This window comes from Cheilinus undulatus, linkage group 12, assembly GCF_018320785.1.
Source record: "Cheilinus undulatus linkage group 12, ASM1832078v1, whole genome shotgun sequence".
In the NCBI taxonomy this organism is placed as follows: domain Eukaryota; kingdom Metazoa; phylum Chordata; class Actinopteri; order Labriformes; family Labridae; genus Cheilinus; species Cheilinus undulatus.
Genome location: NC_054876.1, coordinates 19,136,471 through 19,156,444, shown reverse-complemented (window position 1 = coordinate 19,156,444; position 19,974 = coordinate 19,136,471). Strand labels below are relative to the sequence as shown.

Here is a 19,974-nt window from a genome sequence, read left to right as displayed (position 1 = left end):
TGATGAAAACTAAACTTCATATTTGTCAGTTTTTATTACCAAAGGTCTGTTTTTGTTAGTCTTAGTCTGGTCTTCCACAGAGATAACAGGTAGTTTACTTGTGTGTTTTGTCATGTTTAAGTCGACAAAAATTATACTACTTGTTATGACTGTGGTTCACTTGTGACAAATATTTGCTTATGCCCCTTTACAAAATGTTTTCTAGTGTGCTATTATGCTTGAATGTCTTATAGGCTGTCTGTAATTTTGTTAACTATAAGTCATCAGTCATTTGCATCACACAAGGACGTTATTTATTTATTCATTTATTTTTTATTTGTGTTACAAATTGCTCTTAACTCTTTGGATTAGAGTGGCTGACAAAGTATGACATATTTTTATTAAAATGATAGGAGCCTACTAAGTATTTTGTTGTCCCACAGTAAGGCAGACTGTGCTCTATTTTGAAACAAAACTTAAATACACCATGGTTTATCTTTGGCTTCCATCTATTTTCAAATATCAGCGACAGCTCAGAGCAGATAAACAAATATCTACTGCCTGAACTGCCACAGATGTAATGACGTAGTGGTTAAGTGACGTGACGAGGACGCGCGCTGACATTTTTGTTCGACTCATTTTCAAGATCACATCTTTTGAGCCGACTTCGTTTAAACGGTTTGAATTATAAACAGACCGTGGTCCATTTTATTCCAAACTATATCCGATTTATCTATTTTTAACATTCATCTTAAGCAATATAAAGCTCACTCCAGCCATTAGTTGACCATTTCAAGCTTTGTTTCGATTTTTGCAGCCGGATTGTCACACCCATTAAAGAGTCGTTCACAAAAAACACGAATCATCTCCGGATTACACACTAACTGTTGCAGCTGCCCGGAAAGCTAGTTTTAGACTACTGGCTAGCTTTAGCCTGGGCAGTAACAGCGGGGTTTGACGTGCAAATGTATTTAGCCACGGTTTTATTGTAATTAATCGTAACATATACTGAGAATTAGACGTAAGAGGAAGGAAATTTACCTGGAGTGACAGGTAAGTGGTCGACTCTGATATTCTCTTCCCTCGCTTAACAGTATGTCAGACTGTCGGTCAAAACACTAACAGATAGCTAACTACTTATAAATTAGTCATTTGTTGATGGCTAACACCATTTATATCTTGGTTTAAGTTAACATTAGAAGAACAGAGCGAAAGATTTCAATAAAACACTTAACTCTACTATAATACGTCAGCAGCTAGCATGGTTGCTTCACTCGCATTCAAACCAATAAAACTACATTTTAGTGACGTTACATTGTTTACTGGGATTTTTGGTCATTGTTTGGTCTTGTTAGGACATCTAATAGACAGGCAGTTTAGCTTGTATTGCTAACAAGCTCTTGTTTCGGGATATTGTGTGTCCGTACGGACTTACTCTCTGTCTTAAGGCTATTATATTAGTGTTTGACGCCCGTTATAAACATAAAATGAGGTGAACATAAGTGTTGTACATTGGTGACAGAGTAGTGTCATATTAACAGGGTGAGGTCAGTAAAAGTCGACAGTGACGTCCTGATGGTGCTGGGCATTTTCTGCTTTGATACCTCAGAGAGGCGCTGCTGCAAGGTGATGCTTTTATATTATTAGTCTGATTACTTTTTGGTGAAACGCAACTATAGAAAGAAGCAGACATATCCTCTATAAACTGTTAGCGTCAATGTTATCATCGCGGAAGCAGCTACTAGGTCCTTATTTTGGGTTGGCTTGATAAACACTCACACCCAGACTTGAAATTCAAGATGCTATCAGCAAGATATGGTATCAGCAGAGAATAACCTAAAAAGCTATCAGTATAAATGTATGCACCTTAAAGTATGTGCAGGGGTGGTTTTAGTAGTTTGGGGGCTCAGGCAAAGACCAGATATGGGCCCCTCCCTATGTAACTAAAGGCAAAAAAGAACAGACTTTTTGACAAAGCCAGAAAAGTGCAGAACACACCCAGATGTGAAATCTAAATCTCCAGCAGTGCATGACCGTCACCTCTTAGAAGAGCATCATAACTCAAATTGTCCACTTTGTGATAGGGCTGAAAGATTTGGGAAAATAATCTAATTACGATTTTTTCCCCCCAGTATTGCAATTGGGAGTTGATATGTGGTTATTTCTGAAGTTCCTCATCTTATGTTACTTCCAACAGATAACCTATAGCTTTGTTATTCTCATATTCAGTAAGAAAAATATACAAAAATGAAGAAAGTAGGATTTTTTGCAGACTATTCTAAAAAAAAATGTCACTTGAATAATTGTATGATATGTAATGCACAGCATCTCTAGTGCAAAAAAAGAGGTGTAAACTGATATTTTGACAAAAATTTCAGGTTAAAGAAATACTGTACCCTCTGCGATTTGAAAATTGCTGCAGACCATATTGCGATTTAATCTAATTTGCGATTAATTACCCAGCCCTACTTTGTAATATTTTAACATGTGTCTAGGCCAGGTGTAACGTATTGAAATAAAAAGTGTGTGCTTGCTGTTGGCACAATATCCGCTGTTCTGCCACAAATCACATTTTATGTGCATGCCATCAACCAAATGTCTCAATGATTAGAAATTTACCTCACTATAATTGACATTTGGGGCTTAAGAAGGTCTTGAACCTTGCTGTTGAGGCCAGGGACCCCACAAATGACTTTATGAAATAACCAAAATCTATTTTGCAGCTGATTTTGGGCCCTTGATTTCCTTTAAAATGCACATCTTACCCATCTAAAGTAATTACAGACATACAGTGCAATGCAAATTTTTAGGCCACTGTTACCATGCCATTCCTTCTGGAGCGGGAGTGGGATGAGTGGGAATGGTTTATTTTCAAGCATGACCATGAGCATAAGCAGACTGCTAATGCAGTGAAATAATGTACGTAGTGAATAATATCTGATGAAGAAAACACTGATTGTTTGAAATAGTTCAGGAACAGAGAAAGAAGTATAAAAACTGCAGAAATTTAAACATAACCTTTGACAAGTGCTGATATAACAAAGAAGCCCATCATACCATACCAACGGTTGACTTGAATATATATAAAAGACTGTTACCCTAAAAGAGCTCAAGATGTGCTTAGTAAAAAGGGGAAGTCACACTCAGTGCTTACTTCTGCCTGTGGACCCCCCCCCCCCCCCACACACACACACACACACACACAAAAAAATGCATACATATGGAAATTAGGAAAAAACTTTTAGGATAAAACAAAAATACTTTTGCACAGTACTGCATACCTTACATTTGATGCACACCTATAATGACCATAGCTTGAGGACCCTTAGAGTATGAGGCCTCCTTTTGCCTAATGGTAAATCTGTCTATGAGTATTTGCAGTTTTAAGCAGAACTAATAGACCTGCCAAAGCTTAAGTTTTCTTTTTTTTTATCCTTCTCATTTCTTAAACTTTAAAGTAGATTTTTTACAGATTGTAGTTTTAGGGATGAACTACAGATTATTTTATGCTTTGTACTTACACACTTTTTATGTTAGTTCAAGTACTTTGTAAGGATTGTCTCAGAGAAACAAATTACAAACCTGTTTGTTCGATTAGAAGAAGCAGCTGAATAATAAAATTGTCATTTCTTTTTTGCACATTATGGAGCTTAGTGTCAGCAGGTTGTACAGAGCTGTTTGTCACCCTCAAAAGGCAGAAGAAGTTTGGTTTAACTTCATTTTTCATTAAAGAATTCTATCTTAAGAAAAGATTAAGACCTATCATTTCTGGTTGGATGGTAAATATATGCACTTATACAGGTTATGCATAATTGTATAGTTTATTTTGTGTCACTATGCATTTACTCAGAGTAATTTTGAGTTGTGTTTTTTAGATCAGAGATGGAAGGAGATTTTCCTCCAGATTCATCAGATGATCTCTCGCAGAGAGGAAGTGTTGCTTCTTCTGCAACACTTTCCCGTGGTATGGTGCAGCAAATAATATGACTGTGTTTAACAACTTCATTGTGTGTTTCTGTAGCAAATTAAACATTTAGTTCAAGATTAAATTTAGATATAATGCTGCTATGTTGTAACCCATTTTGAATTTGTCTTCTTTATCTGTGTTCCCGCAGCTCAAGATGTGCTAATTTACTTGTTTGGTGACAGCGCAGTACATTTAACAGTTGAAGGGCTTGGCAGTGTCAGTGTACAGGAGTTAGGTCGCAGTGTTCGTGAGGCTCTCCATGTTCCTGACTCTGCACAGGATGCTTTTGCCTTCTGGCTTTGTTCTCCTCTGCTCGGTAAGAACATTTTCCTCCCACCATTTACACTCACAACAGCTGGAACCCTTTTATCTCTTAGGGCAATCATACAAAATTATTAAGATGCATATATAGGCTTCTTTCTCAAGGGAAATAATCATTATCTGACGATAAAGTGTAGCAATGTTGGATTTTTCCCCCTATGAATGCTCGGTAAAAACAACCCTGCTTGTGTTATGAATGAAATGATAGAAGCAGGTTCATTACAGTATGTATTTAACTTCACTAGGAATATTTACAAAACAGTTTTAGAGCAACAAAGCCGACACATCTTACTGTGTAACATTTACCTCCATCTTACTCCTCAGACTTGCAGTTAAAATCGAGGCATCAACCGTACAAACTGTGTCGGCAGTGGCAGGACTTGCTGTACCGCTTCACTCAGGCCTCAGAGGAAGACATTTCACAAGGTGAGTGTGCGTGACTGTGGGTTTCTAGGTACTTAGCAGAGCTGGGCACAAGTCTCAGTGCTTCAAATCTTTGAAAAGGCTTTCAAGGTTTGAAAAGTACTGTGACTTTTGAAACTGTAAGTGCTTGAAATTGTAATAGCTTTTTTCTCTGATTTTTGTCTCAATAAATAGCTACCTGACTGAATAGTTTGCCAATATGGCAAAGAAATAAAATCAAATGTAAACTGCTTTGCATGGTTTTGCATTCGTGATTCAGATCTGTCAGTGAATTTAAGGTGAGAATGTGCTAGATTGGTGCTGTGTTAGCTTAACTTAACAGCAACTGAAATGTTAGTTCAATACAGCAAATTTCAACAAACATTGGACTGACTTAACTACTCAATTCTAACGAACTAAATAAGCTAAAATCTGAAAATACATAATTTACTGCAGCTGTATGAGGCAGGAAATACACCCTGAAAGTGCTTAAAAATTGTTTGAACTTGACCTGAAACAGATGTAGAAATTCCAATGTCTGTTAATCTGTTAATTGTTAATATTGGCTGTTAGTGTTCATTTGAAAATCAAAACCTTTAAATCCTGTTAATTTTAAGTACAATTGTGGCTCAGATAGCCTAGTGGTAAGATCATGTCCATCTCTTCTTCTGCCCACTAAGTAAAGTTCAATCTTGTCCAGACTCATCTGGTCAGGATAAGACTTTTTTGTAACCAGAGTAAAAATTTAATGATGTAATTATTAAAGCTAAATTTCTGCTGGAGAATAACACTTTCACAGCTATGCCTGCACTTAACCAAGTTTCTAAACAAGTTCTAATAACAGTGCTTGTGCTTGACAAAGGCAGGAAAAGGGGTGTCAGTAATGCAGTTAAAAGCAGTGAAAGGAAAAATCATCACTTGTTGTAATGTGCCATGAATCCACAGTAAAAAAGGAAATGTTGCTGGAAGAAATCTTACTGTTTTGGATAATAGGCTAGGTTCCCATGCAGCTTGTCAGCCTTGGTTTCAGAAACATCCTCACATGATGGGGAGATGTGTCTTTATTTACTAGCTTGGAAATGTTGAGTGATAATGACTGAAACACTGATGTGTGTTAAAACTGTAAAAACACCCTCTGATGCTCTCAGTAACACTGTGTGTCTTTGTATGCCAGAGGTACAGCCTCTTTCTCTGCAGCTGTTCCCAGTGGATTTGTAGCTTATTTATATATTGTTAGTGCTTGGTAGCTTACTCTGTGTAAATAACATTTTAAGAGCTGTGAGGTTTGTTTGGAATAAATAAAAGGAAGTTGGGAGTTTGCATCTCAAGCAATAAAAACCTGTGGCTTGACAAGCCAAGTTAAAGCTGGAACATAAGAAAATATGACGGTGTGAAGGAGAACGGATCAAAGACAATTTTACATGCTGATTTTTGCCAAGTGGAATTACAGAACTAAACAGGAATGACATAAGATAAGATGGCATGAAATACTGATGCTATGCAGAGTGAACACAGTTTTCTGTGAGGCAAGTTTTCAGTAAACCCGACCCAGTCATGTGTAGCAAGTTCCGCAACATGTGGACAAGTCCTGCACATACTGGAAACCCGAGCATTGAAAACTCAATAATTGTCATCTTGTGAGTTTTAAAGCAAGTGTTAAGCCTTATTATACCGGTCGCAATGTGACATTAGAAGTGAAAACCTCAGAAATATTTCTAAAATTTAAAAGTTGGTAGTTATGTCATATTTGAAGCAAAATCCAGAGCATGAGCTGTTTTAGCTTGAGCTTTATTTGTTTGTTTATCGTTATCTTATCAGAGTTAAGACTGAGGGATTTTAGATTTTGGACAAACAATCGGACCACACAAGAGAATTAGGTCAGAATCTGCTTCATCGACCAAGCATTTTCACACATTTTTCTTTTATCCAATGTTCTTTGACACAGTTCCAAAAAGAGTTTAGATAGAAACAGACAAACACACTTACATAATGACAACATTTGTCTCTGTGTACATTGAATATACATTTCTTGAAGATTTATTTTTTAGTCTTTCATGCCTTTTTTTTTTGACTGTAGAAATAGAAATAAGGGAGAGAGAGAGAGGAATGACAAGTTTTAAAGGACCTGCAGGCCATATTCTGTCTTGGGCTGCCTGTCCTGGGGATTTCACCTCAGTTCACAGAGTGCAACCTAACCACCAGGCCATCAACACCTTGCATTTACTTTTTCTAAGGTTTATATCAGCTGTTGTGGAGCTGTATGTTTATAATGATGTTATCAGTCACACAGTTGGATAGCGTTAAAGAAGGAAAATAAGGTGTATTTAACTTGAAAAAGACACAGAATAAGTTAGTCACACATGTGTTGTGTTGCTGACTCAGTCTGGTGTTGTCATGGCTTTGGCCACTATATAAACAGCACAAATGGGTGTTTTTGTGACTTTGCAGGGTTGTTCAGGACAGGTGATAGTCAGCAGAGTGCATCATAAAAATGCATTGACAGCTTTCCTGATAGAAAAATTGCATAATCTATTAAATGTTGTGGTTTTTTTTGGAGAAGAAAGGGTTTCCTCCCACACTACAGGAGAGGACAATATTTCATAACAGAGTGGGTTGGAGGGGGCTTGACTGGCAGATGCCCCCACCTCCACAGAAGTGTTTTTCTCTGTACTCTCACTCCTCCACTTTGGGCTGAATCCCACTCTGTGAAAATTGAACAAAATGATGATGATAAAGATGGCCGCCTGTCCCTAATGCATCCTTATCCTCCTCTTTTTCCTCAGATGAACCATATCTCCAGTTCCGCCGAAATGTATTTTACCCTAAATATAAAGAGCAACAGGTATTTGAACATTTATTTATGTTGATATGAGTGAATTTTAAAGGCTTTTATATCAATCACGTCTTACAAGTCCATGTGTTTTTTACCTATAAAATCTTAAGTGAGTTCAATTGAAGACTTTTGCTCCTCAAAGTTGTTTTCCTTTATTCAAAGGTGCGTCCTTAGACTAACTCAGGGCTGTTTTTGTGATGACTGTTATACTGTTGATATTGTCTCCATCCTGAGCAGGTAGATGATGAGGGCGTGCTGAGACTTCTGTACGAGGAGGCCAGGAGCAACATCCTCACAGGCCGATACCCCTGTGACCCTGAGCACTGGACAAGTCTCGGAGCCTTGTCTCTGGCCCTTGAAGAGGGAACTGGTCTTGATGACACACAGTTCACTACTACTGTACGGTAAGACACAGAGATTGGTTATACCACATTCTGTTGGTTGATTTTAAATGCTTTTTTATAAGTTTTGCAGATGAAATTTGGCTCCTCTTAAAGCAATAGTTAATTTGCTCATTAGCTTTTTCCCCAACCTTGCAAAGCAGATGGATACTCCCGTTTCTGTGTTTCTCACTGGTGAATCTGTCTTGCAAAGCTCCCATCTGAACCATTTGGGCCCGGTTAGAAAGTGACAGGACCAATCCGCAATGAGGGGCACTACTTTCGGGTGCGGGCAGAGTTGTGACGTATCGCAAGCAGCAACAAGACGTTGGTGCAGATATGGTGGAAGACATTAGTGTGGATGCTGCTAAAGCGCCAGTTTTATCAGAACTTGACGACATTTCTTTGTTAAAAGAAGAACAAAGAGTAGCATTGGTGGTGTTCTTTTCGAAAATGACAACATTTGTGTACTGACATGTCTACAGTCGCCATGGTTCACGTTATGCAGTTCTATATGAAGTTTACTCCTTTCGGTAGGGGCACAGCTTGTTAGTGGCTATGTCACATGTTTTGTTGCTCTGATTGGCCTGTAAAGACGTGACAGACAGAACATTCATCCAGTCACCCTCTGAGTTTTTTTCAAATACTCTGCCCTTTCCCAAATGCTTTTTATGAGTCGTTTTCCAGATGGATGTGTGAAACACATCCATCTGGCGTGCCAGGTTACTTTTCCCCATTTCACAACAAGAGTCAGAGCAAAAGATAAATAGGGTGGAAAACAACAGCTTGGAGAGCCCAAACTTTGCATAGTCAACAGAAGCCAGGAAATAATTAGATTGAGTTTTTCTTTTGGTAACAAAATCTTTCAGCCAGTAAATCAGATATTATGTTGTGTTATCATGAGATTGTCTTGGATTGTTCCAATTATGGCAACATTGTAATACTAGTATTAACTTACAATCCAGAATACAAATTGTACCAGTTTTTAAGTGACAGTCTGTTTTGGGGGTCTTCCAGAGGGAAAAGGGTTTTAAACTAAAGACGTTCCCAGATGTCTATTTCCCTATTCAGCTTACTGCCCAAAGAGGAGAAAATGCTTAGAGAACAGTCAAATTCATCACAGGGTCATTGTGTAGGTGGGTATGATGTGAGCCTGATATGCTGTGTAAAGTGTAGCTAACATTTAGCAGCTAGCTCTGCTGGCCTTCGTTTCTCTTTGCACATTATTATCATGCTGGATGTGGTGACTCATCACTTCGGTTGAGTAGTTTTATTTGAATATAATTTTCAACAGTCTACATACAACTTTATTTCCATTTTCTAGTTTATAAAACAGTCATACTGTGCTGTTCCAAAAACATGCTAACTGCTAAGCTTTTATCTGTTTATCTGAAACGAGTAGGCACATACTGAAACTCCTAAAACCAGAAGTTGCCACTTTACTCTCTTAGTCGAGTCTAGCTTTAATATGTATCTTTATTTCCTTTTGATAGTGTCAGGTTAACTGCTGAAGTTTTTAGCTAACCAACCATCTCTTTGCTGTAGATTTCTGTTGAACTGGTAGGGATGAGAGCCAGCTCTTTTTATCTTTCTCCTTTGAGCTTTTTTAAAAAGCTTTGAGGCCTATTTCCTAAGAAATCAAACATCACCTTGGGGCACATAATCCTTTTTTCAGCTTTTACTTATAGTCTCTTATTTAAAACCAAATTATTTGTAATCCTTTTCTGTGTTTATACACTGATATGAGTTTTAAAGAGTTTTAACTTGTTTTTTTGTAACATGAAAGCACTTCGTCTTGTTTTTTCCTGCTTGACCTTCTGTTTTTTGGCCCCAGCTCTTGCTTCCAGTTCTATTTTGTGAAGTTCACATTTAACCTGGTTTTGGTTCCCCTTTAAAGGAAGTGAAAGAGTAAATAATGGGCACTGCTGCTTATTTTGCAGAATTGTGTTAGGACGCCTCTCTTGAGTAAAATGCACTGGAAAGAATAGACACCTTTAAAAACACAACAAAATTTCAGGCCCCTCAACCTACATTCTCTAAAGGGCAGCATACAGAGTGAGCAGCTTAAAGTACTTCTGCACAATCAGCGGCAACAAGCTGCAATTTGCTGAAAATCCACAGGCATTGTGAAAAAGGTCAACAGTGCCTCTTAAGTTTGATGGGGCTTTGATTTTTAAAACGGGGATAACATTGACATTGTGTCACTGCAGTGTTTTTCAGCTGATTGTTGGTTTATAAGTGTCAAGTGCAAGAATGGATGAGATGACATTTTTGATTAGAGTGGGATGATCATGCCAATGTGAGTCATGTCTGTTTAAAGCCTCTTAAGACTTGATTGTGACTGAGGGTGTAGAATTGCAGGTACTTGACAGAGCTCCTCAAACACTGCACGTGTAATACTATTGTATTAAAGGAGCTGAGTCACCGCTCCCCTTTTTAGATGCATATGACACAAGAAAGTCTCAAGATTGTCTGATTATAGTGTCGCAGTAGGACTTTAGTTTGTGTTTGGGCCTATTCCCTTTTGACTGTTTAGAGCAAGGGTTCCTAAACTTTTCAGCCCGTTACTCCCCAAAATAACAGCATCAAAGAGTTGGGGTCCTTTTCTCTAAATGGTTAAAGTATACAATGTTGCACAAAGCATCATGTACATACAAACTTACATTTTAGGGAGTATTTGTACATTCTACTAGATGACTACATTTTTATTTTAAATTGAAATTATTATAACAATATCTTTGACAATAATGGATAAAATGTAACATTTTAAATCATATTAAATTTCTCTGTATTTTTTTGGGAAGCATACAGCAATCCCCCCCTTTCAGTATTCAGTACCCCGGTGGGGGTCCTGACCCCCACTTTGGGAACTGCTGGTTTAGAGAATGTTGCTAAAAATAATGTCGCATTTTGTAATGTTTGTAATGTAATGTAGAGAAGCAGCTTATCTGACATCTTAATACCATTTTATGATAATAGGTTAATTTAGTTAGTTTAAGAGAGACAGTGTTCTGACTAGAAGTAATGTCTTAATTGTTTGACTGGACTAAATTATTTTAAGTTCTTGTCAACTAAACTAAAATATGAAGGGCTAAATTGCCTTACATATGACCAAAAGTAATTATCATTTTGTCTCTGCACACAAAGGCATTTTCTTTTTGTTCTCAGTGTTTTTTGTATTTGTAGTAAAATCTAAAATGTTATACGCAGACACCTTGCACGATGAGTGCAATGGGTTTAGTTTCAAATTTTGCTGTATGAGACAGAGTGGAGTAATCAAGCGGAGCTGACTATTTTCTTGTTCCTTTGTTCCTTAAGAGAAAAAAAGACAGCCCTTTGTATATTTGCATCATTTGTAAAAGCCTGTGCATCCTGGCGCTGTGCCAATCAAGAAGAAACCTGTTAAGCAGGGTGTACACTGTGTGATTTCAAGCCAACCATATGACAGTCATGGTAGAATGTCATCTCATACTGTACAACCAAATCGCTTACGACACACGGCCATCGTGCATGAGTTGTGTGTTCACACCGTACAATCCGACGATCGTGCATGACCTGAGTGCTCACACTGTGTGACTGAAGTCGGGACGGACTGTGACAGAAACCCACAGAGTTTCCTTTTTAAAAAGTCTCACACACTCAGGGTGAAGTGTCTCCAGTCAAATTCTCTCTCTCTCTCCCCCTTCTATCCATCTGACCATTTACAAAGGAAAACAAGCCCCCAAAGTTGTTTATTCTGCTCGCGTTTCTGCTCTCACTGTGAAGTGTCTGAAGTCATACAACCAAAATATGAAACATAACATAAATCCTCCTGACCAGTTGGAAGCAGGTTGTCAGGTCATAGTCGGGCTGTGGTCGGCCGTCTTTACCCCCTGTACACAGCACGACAAACAATGCCCGATCCGACTGAAAGTCAGCCTGACTTCAAAGTGAGTCATGCGACTCTAAATTTGTGGCTGAATTGCAGGAAAATCGCACAGTGTACACCTGGCTTTAGAGAGATAGAATGAATGTTTAGTTCAGTCTTTCTTGCTTTTTGTAGATGCAAGTTCAAATGGAGACCTTAATCTATCATGCTCTCTGCTTGAAATCTACGAAACGGGCAAACATCGTTTTTTTAAGTGAAGTTTCAGAGCAAGGTAGGGTGAGAGAGAGGGAGCTGCAGCCACTGCTCTACACAACTAGGGTCAAAACGGTTAAAACCTGATAAAATAATGATGAACAAAAGTCCCAGTGTTTAGCCACGATTGCCATGACATGGTATTTCAATTCTAACAGGCAGCATTTCAAACAGAAAATAAATCTGACTCAGTGTGCAAGGGCTGCCAAATTTACACAGCTCTGTTGTTTTTTAGATCAATATAAAATAAATAATACAAAAAACAAGGAAACTTCATTCCAAAATTACAAAATAATCTTTTTGACTTAATAATTATCCATCTCTTTTAACCTGCTAGAAAAATACTTTCAAGGTTGTACAAATATTTTGTACATACTGTTTGTAAAAAGTATTTGTGCATTTGTGCTTTTGACCACAAAGAAGGACTGCCAGTTCCCTGTTACCAGACTAATCATAGGGTAAGGTGAAACAGAAGTTCCCTGTCATTCTTGCTTGATTTTACATCCCCTGCCGTGTCTTTGGGAACGCTTTTGATTATCATTATACCTGTCATTTCAAGCTTTTGTAAATGCAGGGGATGCATTATAGTGGGCACAACAACAACTTTTAATAATAAAAAAATACATCTACTGTTGGTTTGAGAAGAAAAAGTTAATATTTTTTCTTTTTTACTATGGTGTGATCATAAGATGGTGCCTTGGTGCTTCCAAGAAAAGTGACCAAACAACAGCTGATGAAATTTTTTGATAATGGAGCAAATTGATAGTAAAGATATCTATTCCTAGTTGGTAACAGACAGATTTATCTGTATGTAATGATTAACAGAGATTCATGTATGTTTCACTTCATTGTACTACACAGCAGCATAAGGCTTAAGTTACTGTTACTTTGTTTTTAATTTTGGTGCCCCCATGTGGATGAAGTGGTACAACTAATCTCTGTCAGATCTTGTGCTGTCTATGCTTAGGTAATGTTTTCCTCACAAAAAACTGATCCTGCTTTCTTTTAACGGTGAAATGTTTCACTTAATTGAGAAACTCTGCTGGGGAAATTGTAAAAAGAGGCTGTTTTTGCAGTGTGCTGTAAATCGATGTGTCAAACACCTACCCAGGTCTCACTAGTAAGACTGTTACATAACCATTTAAAAACTCAGCAGAGCATTTTAATCTAGACCTCTGTCAATATTTACCTGTTCCCCCTTGCTCTCACTCTCTGAATGAAATTTGGCTAATATATATATATATATATGTATATATATATATATATATATATATATATATATCTCACTGGTAATGCTGTGAATGTTACTTTGTATGTAGAGTGATTATTTGTGATAATAATAGTAGCATGTGTGATCAGTCGGACTCAGAGCACATGTTCAAATCAGGTGTAAACAGCCCTTTGACTGTGAAACTGAACATTTTGTCCTGTATGCATTATAAAAACTTCTGTCATCTGCCTCCCACAGAGAAAAGAAGTTGTCCTCTTTTGTGCCGGCACATGTTGCCATGGGGAGTGGAGGTTTGTTCTCCACTCTGAGAGGGAAGTCGAGCCGTCAGGCAGGGCTGGAGCAGAACCTTTTGGAGGCGTACAGAAAGATCCGCACATCTGCTGGAAACGCTCCTGAGCCCACACAGCTCCTACACCAGTACCTCAACACATGTCACACTCTGCCTTATTATGGGTAAGAGTTACCTTTATGTGCCATTTATGCTGTGTTTTTTTTTTTTACCTGGACTCACTACATATGTAACAGCTTTTAATTATCAATGAACACACAAACAGGTGCGCCTTCTTCATGGGGGAGATTGACAAGCCAGGGCAAGGGATCCTCCAGAGGGGAAAACACAAAGCTGTCAATGTTGGGATCTGCCTGGAGGGAGTTTATGTGATGGATGTCAAAGAGAAGGTAAGCAATGGATTGATTTACTGTCACTTTTTGTCAAATATTAAAGCAAAGCCTGGCTAGTGATAAAAATGGTTATTCTGCATGTTTAAAATGCAGACCTGTCCTGATTTTTCCTGTTAAACTATTCTTATTGCAGCATGTGCTGCTTGGCCTGCGTTTCAATGAGCTTTCCTGGGACCACAGCTACCCTGAGGAGGAGGGCGACTCTCACATTCTGTGGCTGGAGTTTGATGGAGAGGAAGATGGTACACCAGTCAACAAGCTGCTTAAGATCTACTCCAAACAAGTAAGACTAGAGATAACACCTGGAAGTTATATGCCTCCATGAGGAATGCAATCGCTGGACAGTGGAGCACAGAGTGGGTTGTTTTATGTTAATGCCATTTTGAAGAAATCTTATTTAATGAATGATTGACATTTAGCTTTGACCTCCATGATCTAAACAGTTCATCTTTGAGTTAATGTGGATATTTGTGCAGAATTTGAAGAAAACCCTGTTAAGATACCACGTGCAAAAGTGGCCTTGATGAATGGACAGACAAATTGAAAACACAGTGCTTCTGTAAGTGGCTATAGTGGCTGCAGCTGAGGGATAAAACATTTTTGAATACATATATTTGCGTACCTGTTCCTATACAAACATCTTGGTGGGTGATTGTTGTCAACCAGTGTGTTTACTGTGCCTTAAAGCTGCTGAGTTTGCTGTGTTGACAGGCTACTCTGTCCCACTTTGTGTGTTTGACATCTTTCCCATTTTTGCTGTAGGTTGATCATTCATTTTAGGATGTGTTGGCACAACAGAGGGTGATAGATTAAGTCTTTTTAAGAGTGTTTTATTTCAGCTGTCTGAGTCAACGAGAGATTATGCAAAGCCATCTCTAGAGAGTACACTGCACCTGGTGTTTCAGAAATCTTCAAGGTGAGGTGCTGCTGTGGGATTGTTTACATTTAAAATAAGACAAAACTTCATATCAGAGTTGAAGCCAAATGGGTTTTAAATATGTTGTTTGTTGTACACTCTGAGTCTATTTGATCCTCGCTCAATAATTGTGGGGTGGAAAAGCATCTCAGCCACCAGATGGTGAATAGAGATTACATAATGGTCAGAGAAGTGGTGCATAATCACATAGAGCCGTACTCCAAGTTTGGAAATATAACCCGTTTCTATGTCTGTGGTTCACTAATGGATCATTAAAAGGAAAGTGTAAGTCTTTAATATTCACTCTCTGACCATCAGATTCTCTCATTTGTGTTTTACTTTCTGTTTTCCAGGCAGAGCTAATGAGTGGCTTCATTGAGTTCTGCGTGGAGCTGAAGTCTGCGTCAGAGGGCGGAGCTGCAGCTGATATGGACGGAGAGGCGAGTTCCCAGCTGCCTGCTGAGCAAGATGGCAGCAGCAAGAACGGGCGTGGAGGACGGCGTGGGATGCTGCGCAGACAGAGCAGTGTTCTATGCAGCCGAGTCCATTCATTAAACACCATCAGCTATGTGGATAATGGTGAGTGTAATGATTTAGTAGGGTTTTTATTCTATGCCGTCAGTGTAAACCTTCTAAAGTGTAGTAAGAAAGTTATTGTAAGGATGATCTACACCAGTGGTAGTGGCAGTCAAAGTAAGAGGCAGGCCTCCCTAGGGGCGTGAGAAAACATAAACCAAAAAAAGTCATTTGCTTTGCTAATTTTTGCTGTACTTGGAGCAAAATGGATATAGTTTTAGTGACTACAGGGAGCGAAAAGAATTGTGTGTAATAAGGAAGCACAACAACTTAGTATTCCTGGATTGATCCTTATGTCCACAGTGTGTAATTTGCAGAGGTGCTCGCTAATGACAGCATGTGGCTGTGTAAACTCCAGCATCATATTGAATTTATGCAAACAAGTTTGGTGACAAAGCCACAGAATTTTTTGACAGGAAACTAAAGGAATGGTGGTCACAGATAAAAGCAATTTAGACATTTGGAGCTGTAAATACCGAGGCAACTTGTGTAAGTGCAGGTTTTCAGCACTGACAGTGATCAGAAGACAGTAGATATTTGCAGTCCAAATATCTACCTAGTGCTACCAAATGATAGACTCACCCCTAACACAACCTTTCCTCTTCCATGCACCTACAAAATTAGAGGTAAATAACCACACTTCTATTTTTGAGCGCACTCAAAATGTGCCATTTACTTATTTTTTACTTTGCTTATACACTTACATATGATATATCAAGTTTAAAGCTAAAATGAAATGTAACTATTGACTGAATACTGTTTGTAGAAATGCTTCTGTCACTGTCTTTGAGAATATCTGTGTCTATTATAGTGACTTCAAAGTATAACATTAAATTTTGTTCTTGTTGTCTTACAGGAAAAGAAATCAAACGCTTGAAGCCGAAAAGAGCTGCATCGTTTTTCACCCGTCAGCAGTCTACAGCAGCGTACTCTGCTGTGCAGGTGACAGAGAGTCTGGAGCAGGGTTAATCTCCTTGATCTGCACGCACCCCTCAAAGACCAAAACTGAACAATTTACACTGAGATTGAAAAGAGAAGACTTTATACAAGCTTGAGACATTTAACTGATAATATATGAACGTGCAAAGGACCAAGCGAGGGATCTTAGAGCAAGTTACAGTATTTATCTTCTGAAGTTGTGTATATTTAGAGAGTACAGTAATGTGAAAACAAAATGATTTACTAACAGCAATGCTTCCAAGTTCAACTGAATGGGCTATTTGTTTGATGGCCTTATGTAAAGAACATATCTCACTTTGTGGGAAGCTAATGATGGACCTCCTTCATGAGTCTGAGACAAGCCTTAGAAAAGTCTTGCAAACCTTTCTGCAGCTGCATCTTACTGCTATTATTCAAAAATATACAACCTTAAGTGGGTAGAACCACTACATTACCTCTTTATGCATCTGAGCATCAAAAACATGGCAATCAGTCCCCTTATAATCTAACAAACAATTAGCAAGTCATCCTAAAATGAGTCTGGGTAACCACAGAGTCTTCACAGTCAGCATGACAGACACTTTCAGGGGATGATGTAAGGACGTGCTCAATTATTCTGCTTTTTAAACTGCCAGTGCCTTGCTCTCATGAAACAGTTCGGAGGAGAGCTGGTGGAAAGGTTGAAGTGTAGCTGTCTCTGATCAAAAAGGCCATATGGAGGCACATTTTCTCTGTTGTGGAAGTTTCTTGTAAGTACATGCTTTTCAAGAATTTGATATTAATGTTTTCTGCTGGTTATTGTAAGAAGACCGTGACAGTTGTTTTTTGTAAAAGAGAAAAAAATGGTGCAGTCAAACATGTTAAAAATTCACTACATTATCATGTTGAAGAGGCTTAAGTTACACACTCAGTGTGTCTTGGATGAAAGGACTTGCACCGAGAATAATAAAATAAGAGCAAAACACTGGAAAAAGTAAGCAAAAACTCCTATACTAAGCCATAATGACATTAAATGCTTTTATTTCATCTACAGAATGGTCTGCTGCAATGGGCAAGTTTGCATGTAATATTCAACACTTCATAATCTGCATTGTTATGCAGCATTGCACAGGTTCAAGCAAAAATAAAACTAATGCAATACTTTTGCAACTGTTTGTGTGAAATATGATAAGCAACCTTCCTGTTTACAGACTCACTAATAAGGAAATCTACCTAAATCAAGCTCAAACCATATTTTTGCAATTCAAAATGACTGTTTTTGTTGCGATAGCAATCATGGTTGATATCACCCGAACAAAACTGGGTTTGCCCTTTACAGCTTTGTGTTCTCCCACTTAAAGGAACATTTAATGTGATATTTTATCTAAAAAAAAACAAAACAAAGGATGTTTCCGGAACCCATCCTTTTCACTTAGAGGTGACTATGTGCTGTGTGCATATTGCAAAAAACATCATTCCACAAGTATTGAAACTTCTGTTTAAATCTCAGTGTTTACACCAAAGCAAGCCTGTCTGACATGCTGCAACACAATGTTCTCCCTTTGCTGTTTAGAGGGAATTTTTCAGGAGTCCTCTGTGCTCGACTTTAATGGTAACACTGGCAGATTCTGTCTTTACATTTCAAAGTCAGGATCATCTGAATCCCAGCCATGACAGACGGTGTATCTTTAAAAATCTGCCTTCCACATGAAAATGTTTCACTGACATATGGTGGCATCATGTATTCTCCTGATTGCCCTTAGCATGCAAACAGAATGTTTTTACCTTACTACACTTCATATTATAAATCAGCTACTGTCTGTAACCTAACTGACTCAGTCCAGTGTATTGTTGCTGACTAACACTATGCATGTGACATTGTAGAATAGGCATTCCAACATACACATCATGTGATGCTGCACTGTAAATACTAATACGATGTTTTTTACATCTGCAGATGTTTTGTATTGTTTGGTAGCTTTATGAGAATATTTTTACTTTCATTTTCAAATTCTTTGTAAACAAGAAAAAATGAAGAAATAGGTCATATTAAGCATTATCTTCTCAAGCAGTCACTTTGCAGAAGCGTTAAGTGCCTTTTTGTTCATACTCAGTTGGAGTCTGAGTGACTGTTGTTGCTTGGAAACAAGGAATCAACCTTTTTGTGTTATTGCTATTGTTAAGATTTTTTTGTATTATATTCTGTTTTTTTTTTAACCAGAAAATGTATTTCACCTTTCCTAGCTGATGTGAGTGTGTTGGTATACTGAATAACTACACTGGGCTGCTGTTGAACAGTGTGTTGTGGTTTCTCTCAGTAAAGTGGTCAGTTCTGCCTTCATTTACACATGTCTAATGTGTTCTTTTGTTAATAAACAGATGGAAATTGGGTATGTTTCTGTGAAAACAACAACTAAAACTGTGTTTTTAGTCCAGATGACATATTTTCTCTCACTTAATGTTCTATCGTAATTTCATTTAGGCAATGGGTTTAAATATTTTGATCCTTGTATATTATCTCATTATTTTATTCATTTATTTAACAAGGTGCTGAGATATTTAATCATGCACAGATCCCAGATGCCCTGCTGCAAGTCTTTACAGCAAAGAACTGATTCTCGACACCTGTCCATGGGAGGCTTTAAGAGGTTTAAAGATAGAAAGGTAGAGAAATACTAAAAGAAGAGAAATGCCAAAAGAACAAAGTACATTTACAAGTAAAGTGAGGTTCAAATAAGACAGATGAAATACAAATACATTAAAATAGAAGGAAGGCCTGGGAAAAAAGTAAGGAAATTTGTGTTTGGTAGATTATTTTTTTTGTTGCAACAATGCTTCTTTGCAGTAAATCTTTAACTGTTGGAAAGCCTGTTTGTTTCCCTTTTAAATGGTGCCACATTTGTAAAGAACATGCATTTTTAGGATGGGTAGCAGAGCTGAGTATGTGGGTTGCGCCCTTGAAAAATTTGACAAATCTCAATGCCAAACAGCTGCTGTTGACTCTTGTTTGGTGTCATTGGTGGATGTCTGAAGAAACAAGACATATTGGCCATTCAACAATTTTTTCATTTAACAAACAGGAGCCTCAGTAGAGTGTGGAAGAACCATTTACAGTCACAACAATCAAGCACCTCTTCATGCTGGTCACCAGCCTGGCCACACACTGCTATGGGATGGCATCCCATCCTTCAACCAGTATGTGTGGAAAGTCAACCAATGTGGCTGTGTTGGTCACTCTGGCATGAACTTTACGCCCAAGCTGATCACACAAGTGTTCAATGGAGTTGAGGTCAGGACTGCTGGCAGGCCATTTTATACTCTCCACTCCCAAATTCTGTAGACAGTCTCTGATAAATCCTGCTCTGTGGAGGTGAGCGTTGTCATCTTAGAGGATAGAGTTCAGTCCCAGACTGTAGAGATATGGGATTGCCACTGGTTGTAGAATCTCCTCTCAGTATCTCTGCATTGAGATTGCCTCCAATTTTAACAATCAGGCACCTGATTGTCAGCACCTGGGGGTACCAGAAGCTCCAAACAAGAGTCAATAGCAGCAAAATTTACTGTTTGGCATTGGCAGAGAGGCATTGTTACAACAAAGAAATAATCTACCCAACACAAATTTCCTTACTTTTTGTTCTAAGTTTAGTTCC

The 19,974-nt window shown here is 38.2% G+C and overlaps 1 protein-coding gene across 1 annotated transcript; it reads left to right on the top strand.

Moving 5' to 3' along the window:
• The first annotated feature begins 850 nt into the window (after positions 1 to 850).
• Positions 851 to 18,669, top strand: frmd8 (FERM domain containing 8). The gene is made up of 11 exons (XM_041801384.1): positions 851 to 1,032; positions 3,855 to 3,943; positions 4,095 to 4,262; positions 4,592 to 4,693; positions 7,453 to 7,511; positions 7,740 to 7,906; positions 13,471 to 13,686; positions 13,788 to 13,911; positions 14,048 to 14,197; positions 15,184 to 15,409; positions 16,263 to 18,669. Exons 2-11 carry the CDS (start codon positions 3,862 to 3,864, stop codon positions 16,373 to 16,375), a joined length of 1,407 nt encoding a protein of 468 aa, XP_041657318.1. The 5' UTR covers positions 851 to 1,032; positions 3,855 to 3,861; the 3' UTR covers positions 16,376 to 18,669.
• The last annotated feature ends 1,305 nt before the right edge of the window (positions 18,670 to 19,974 follow it).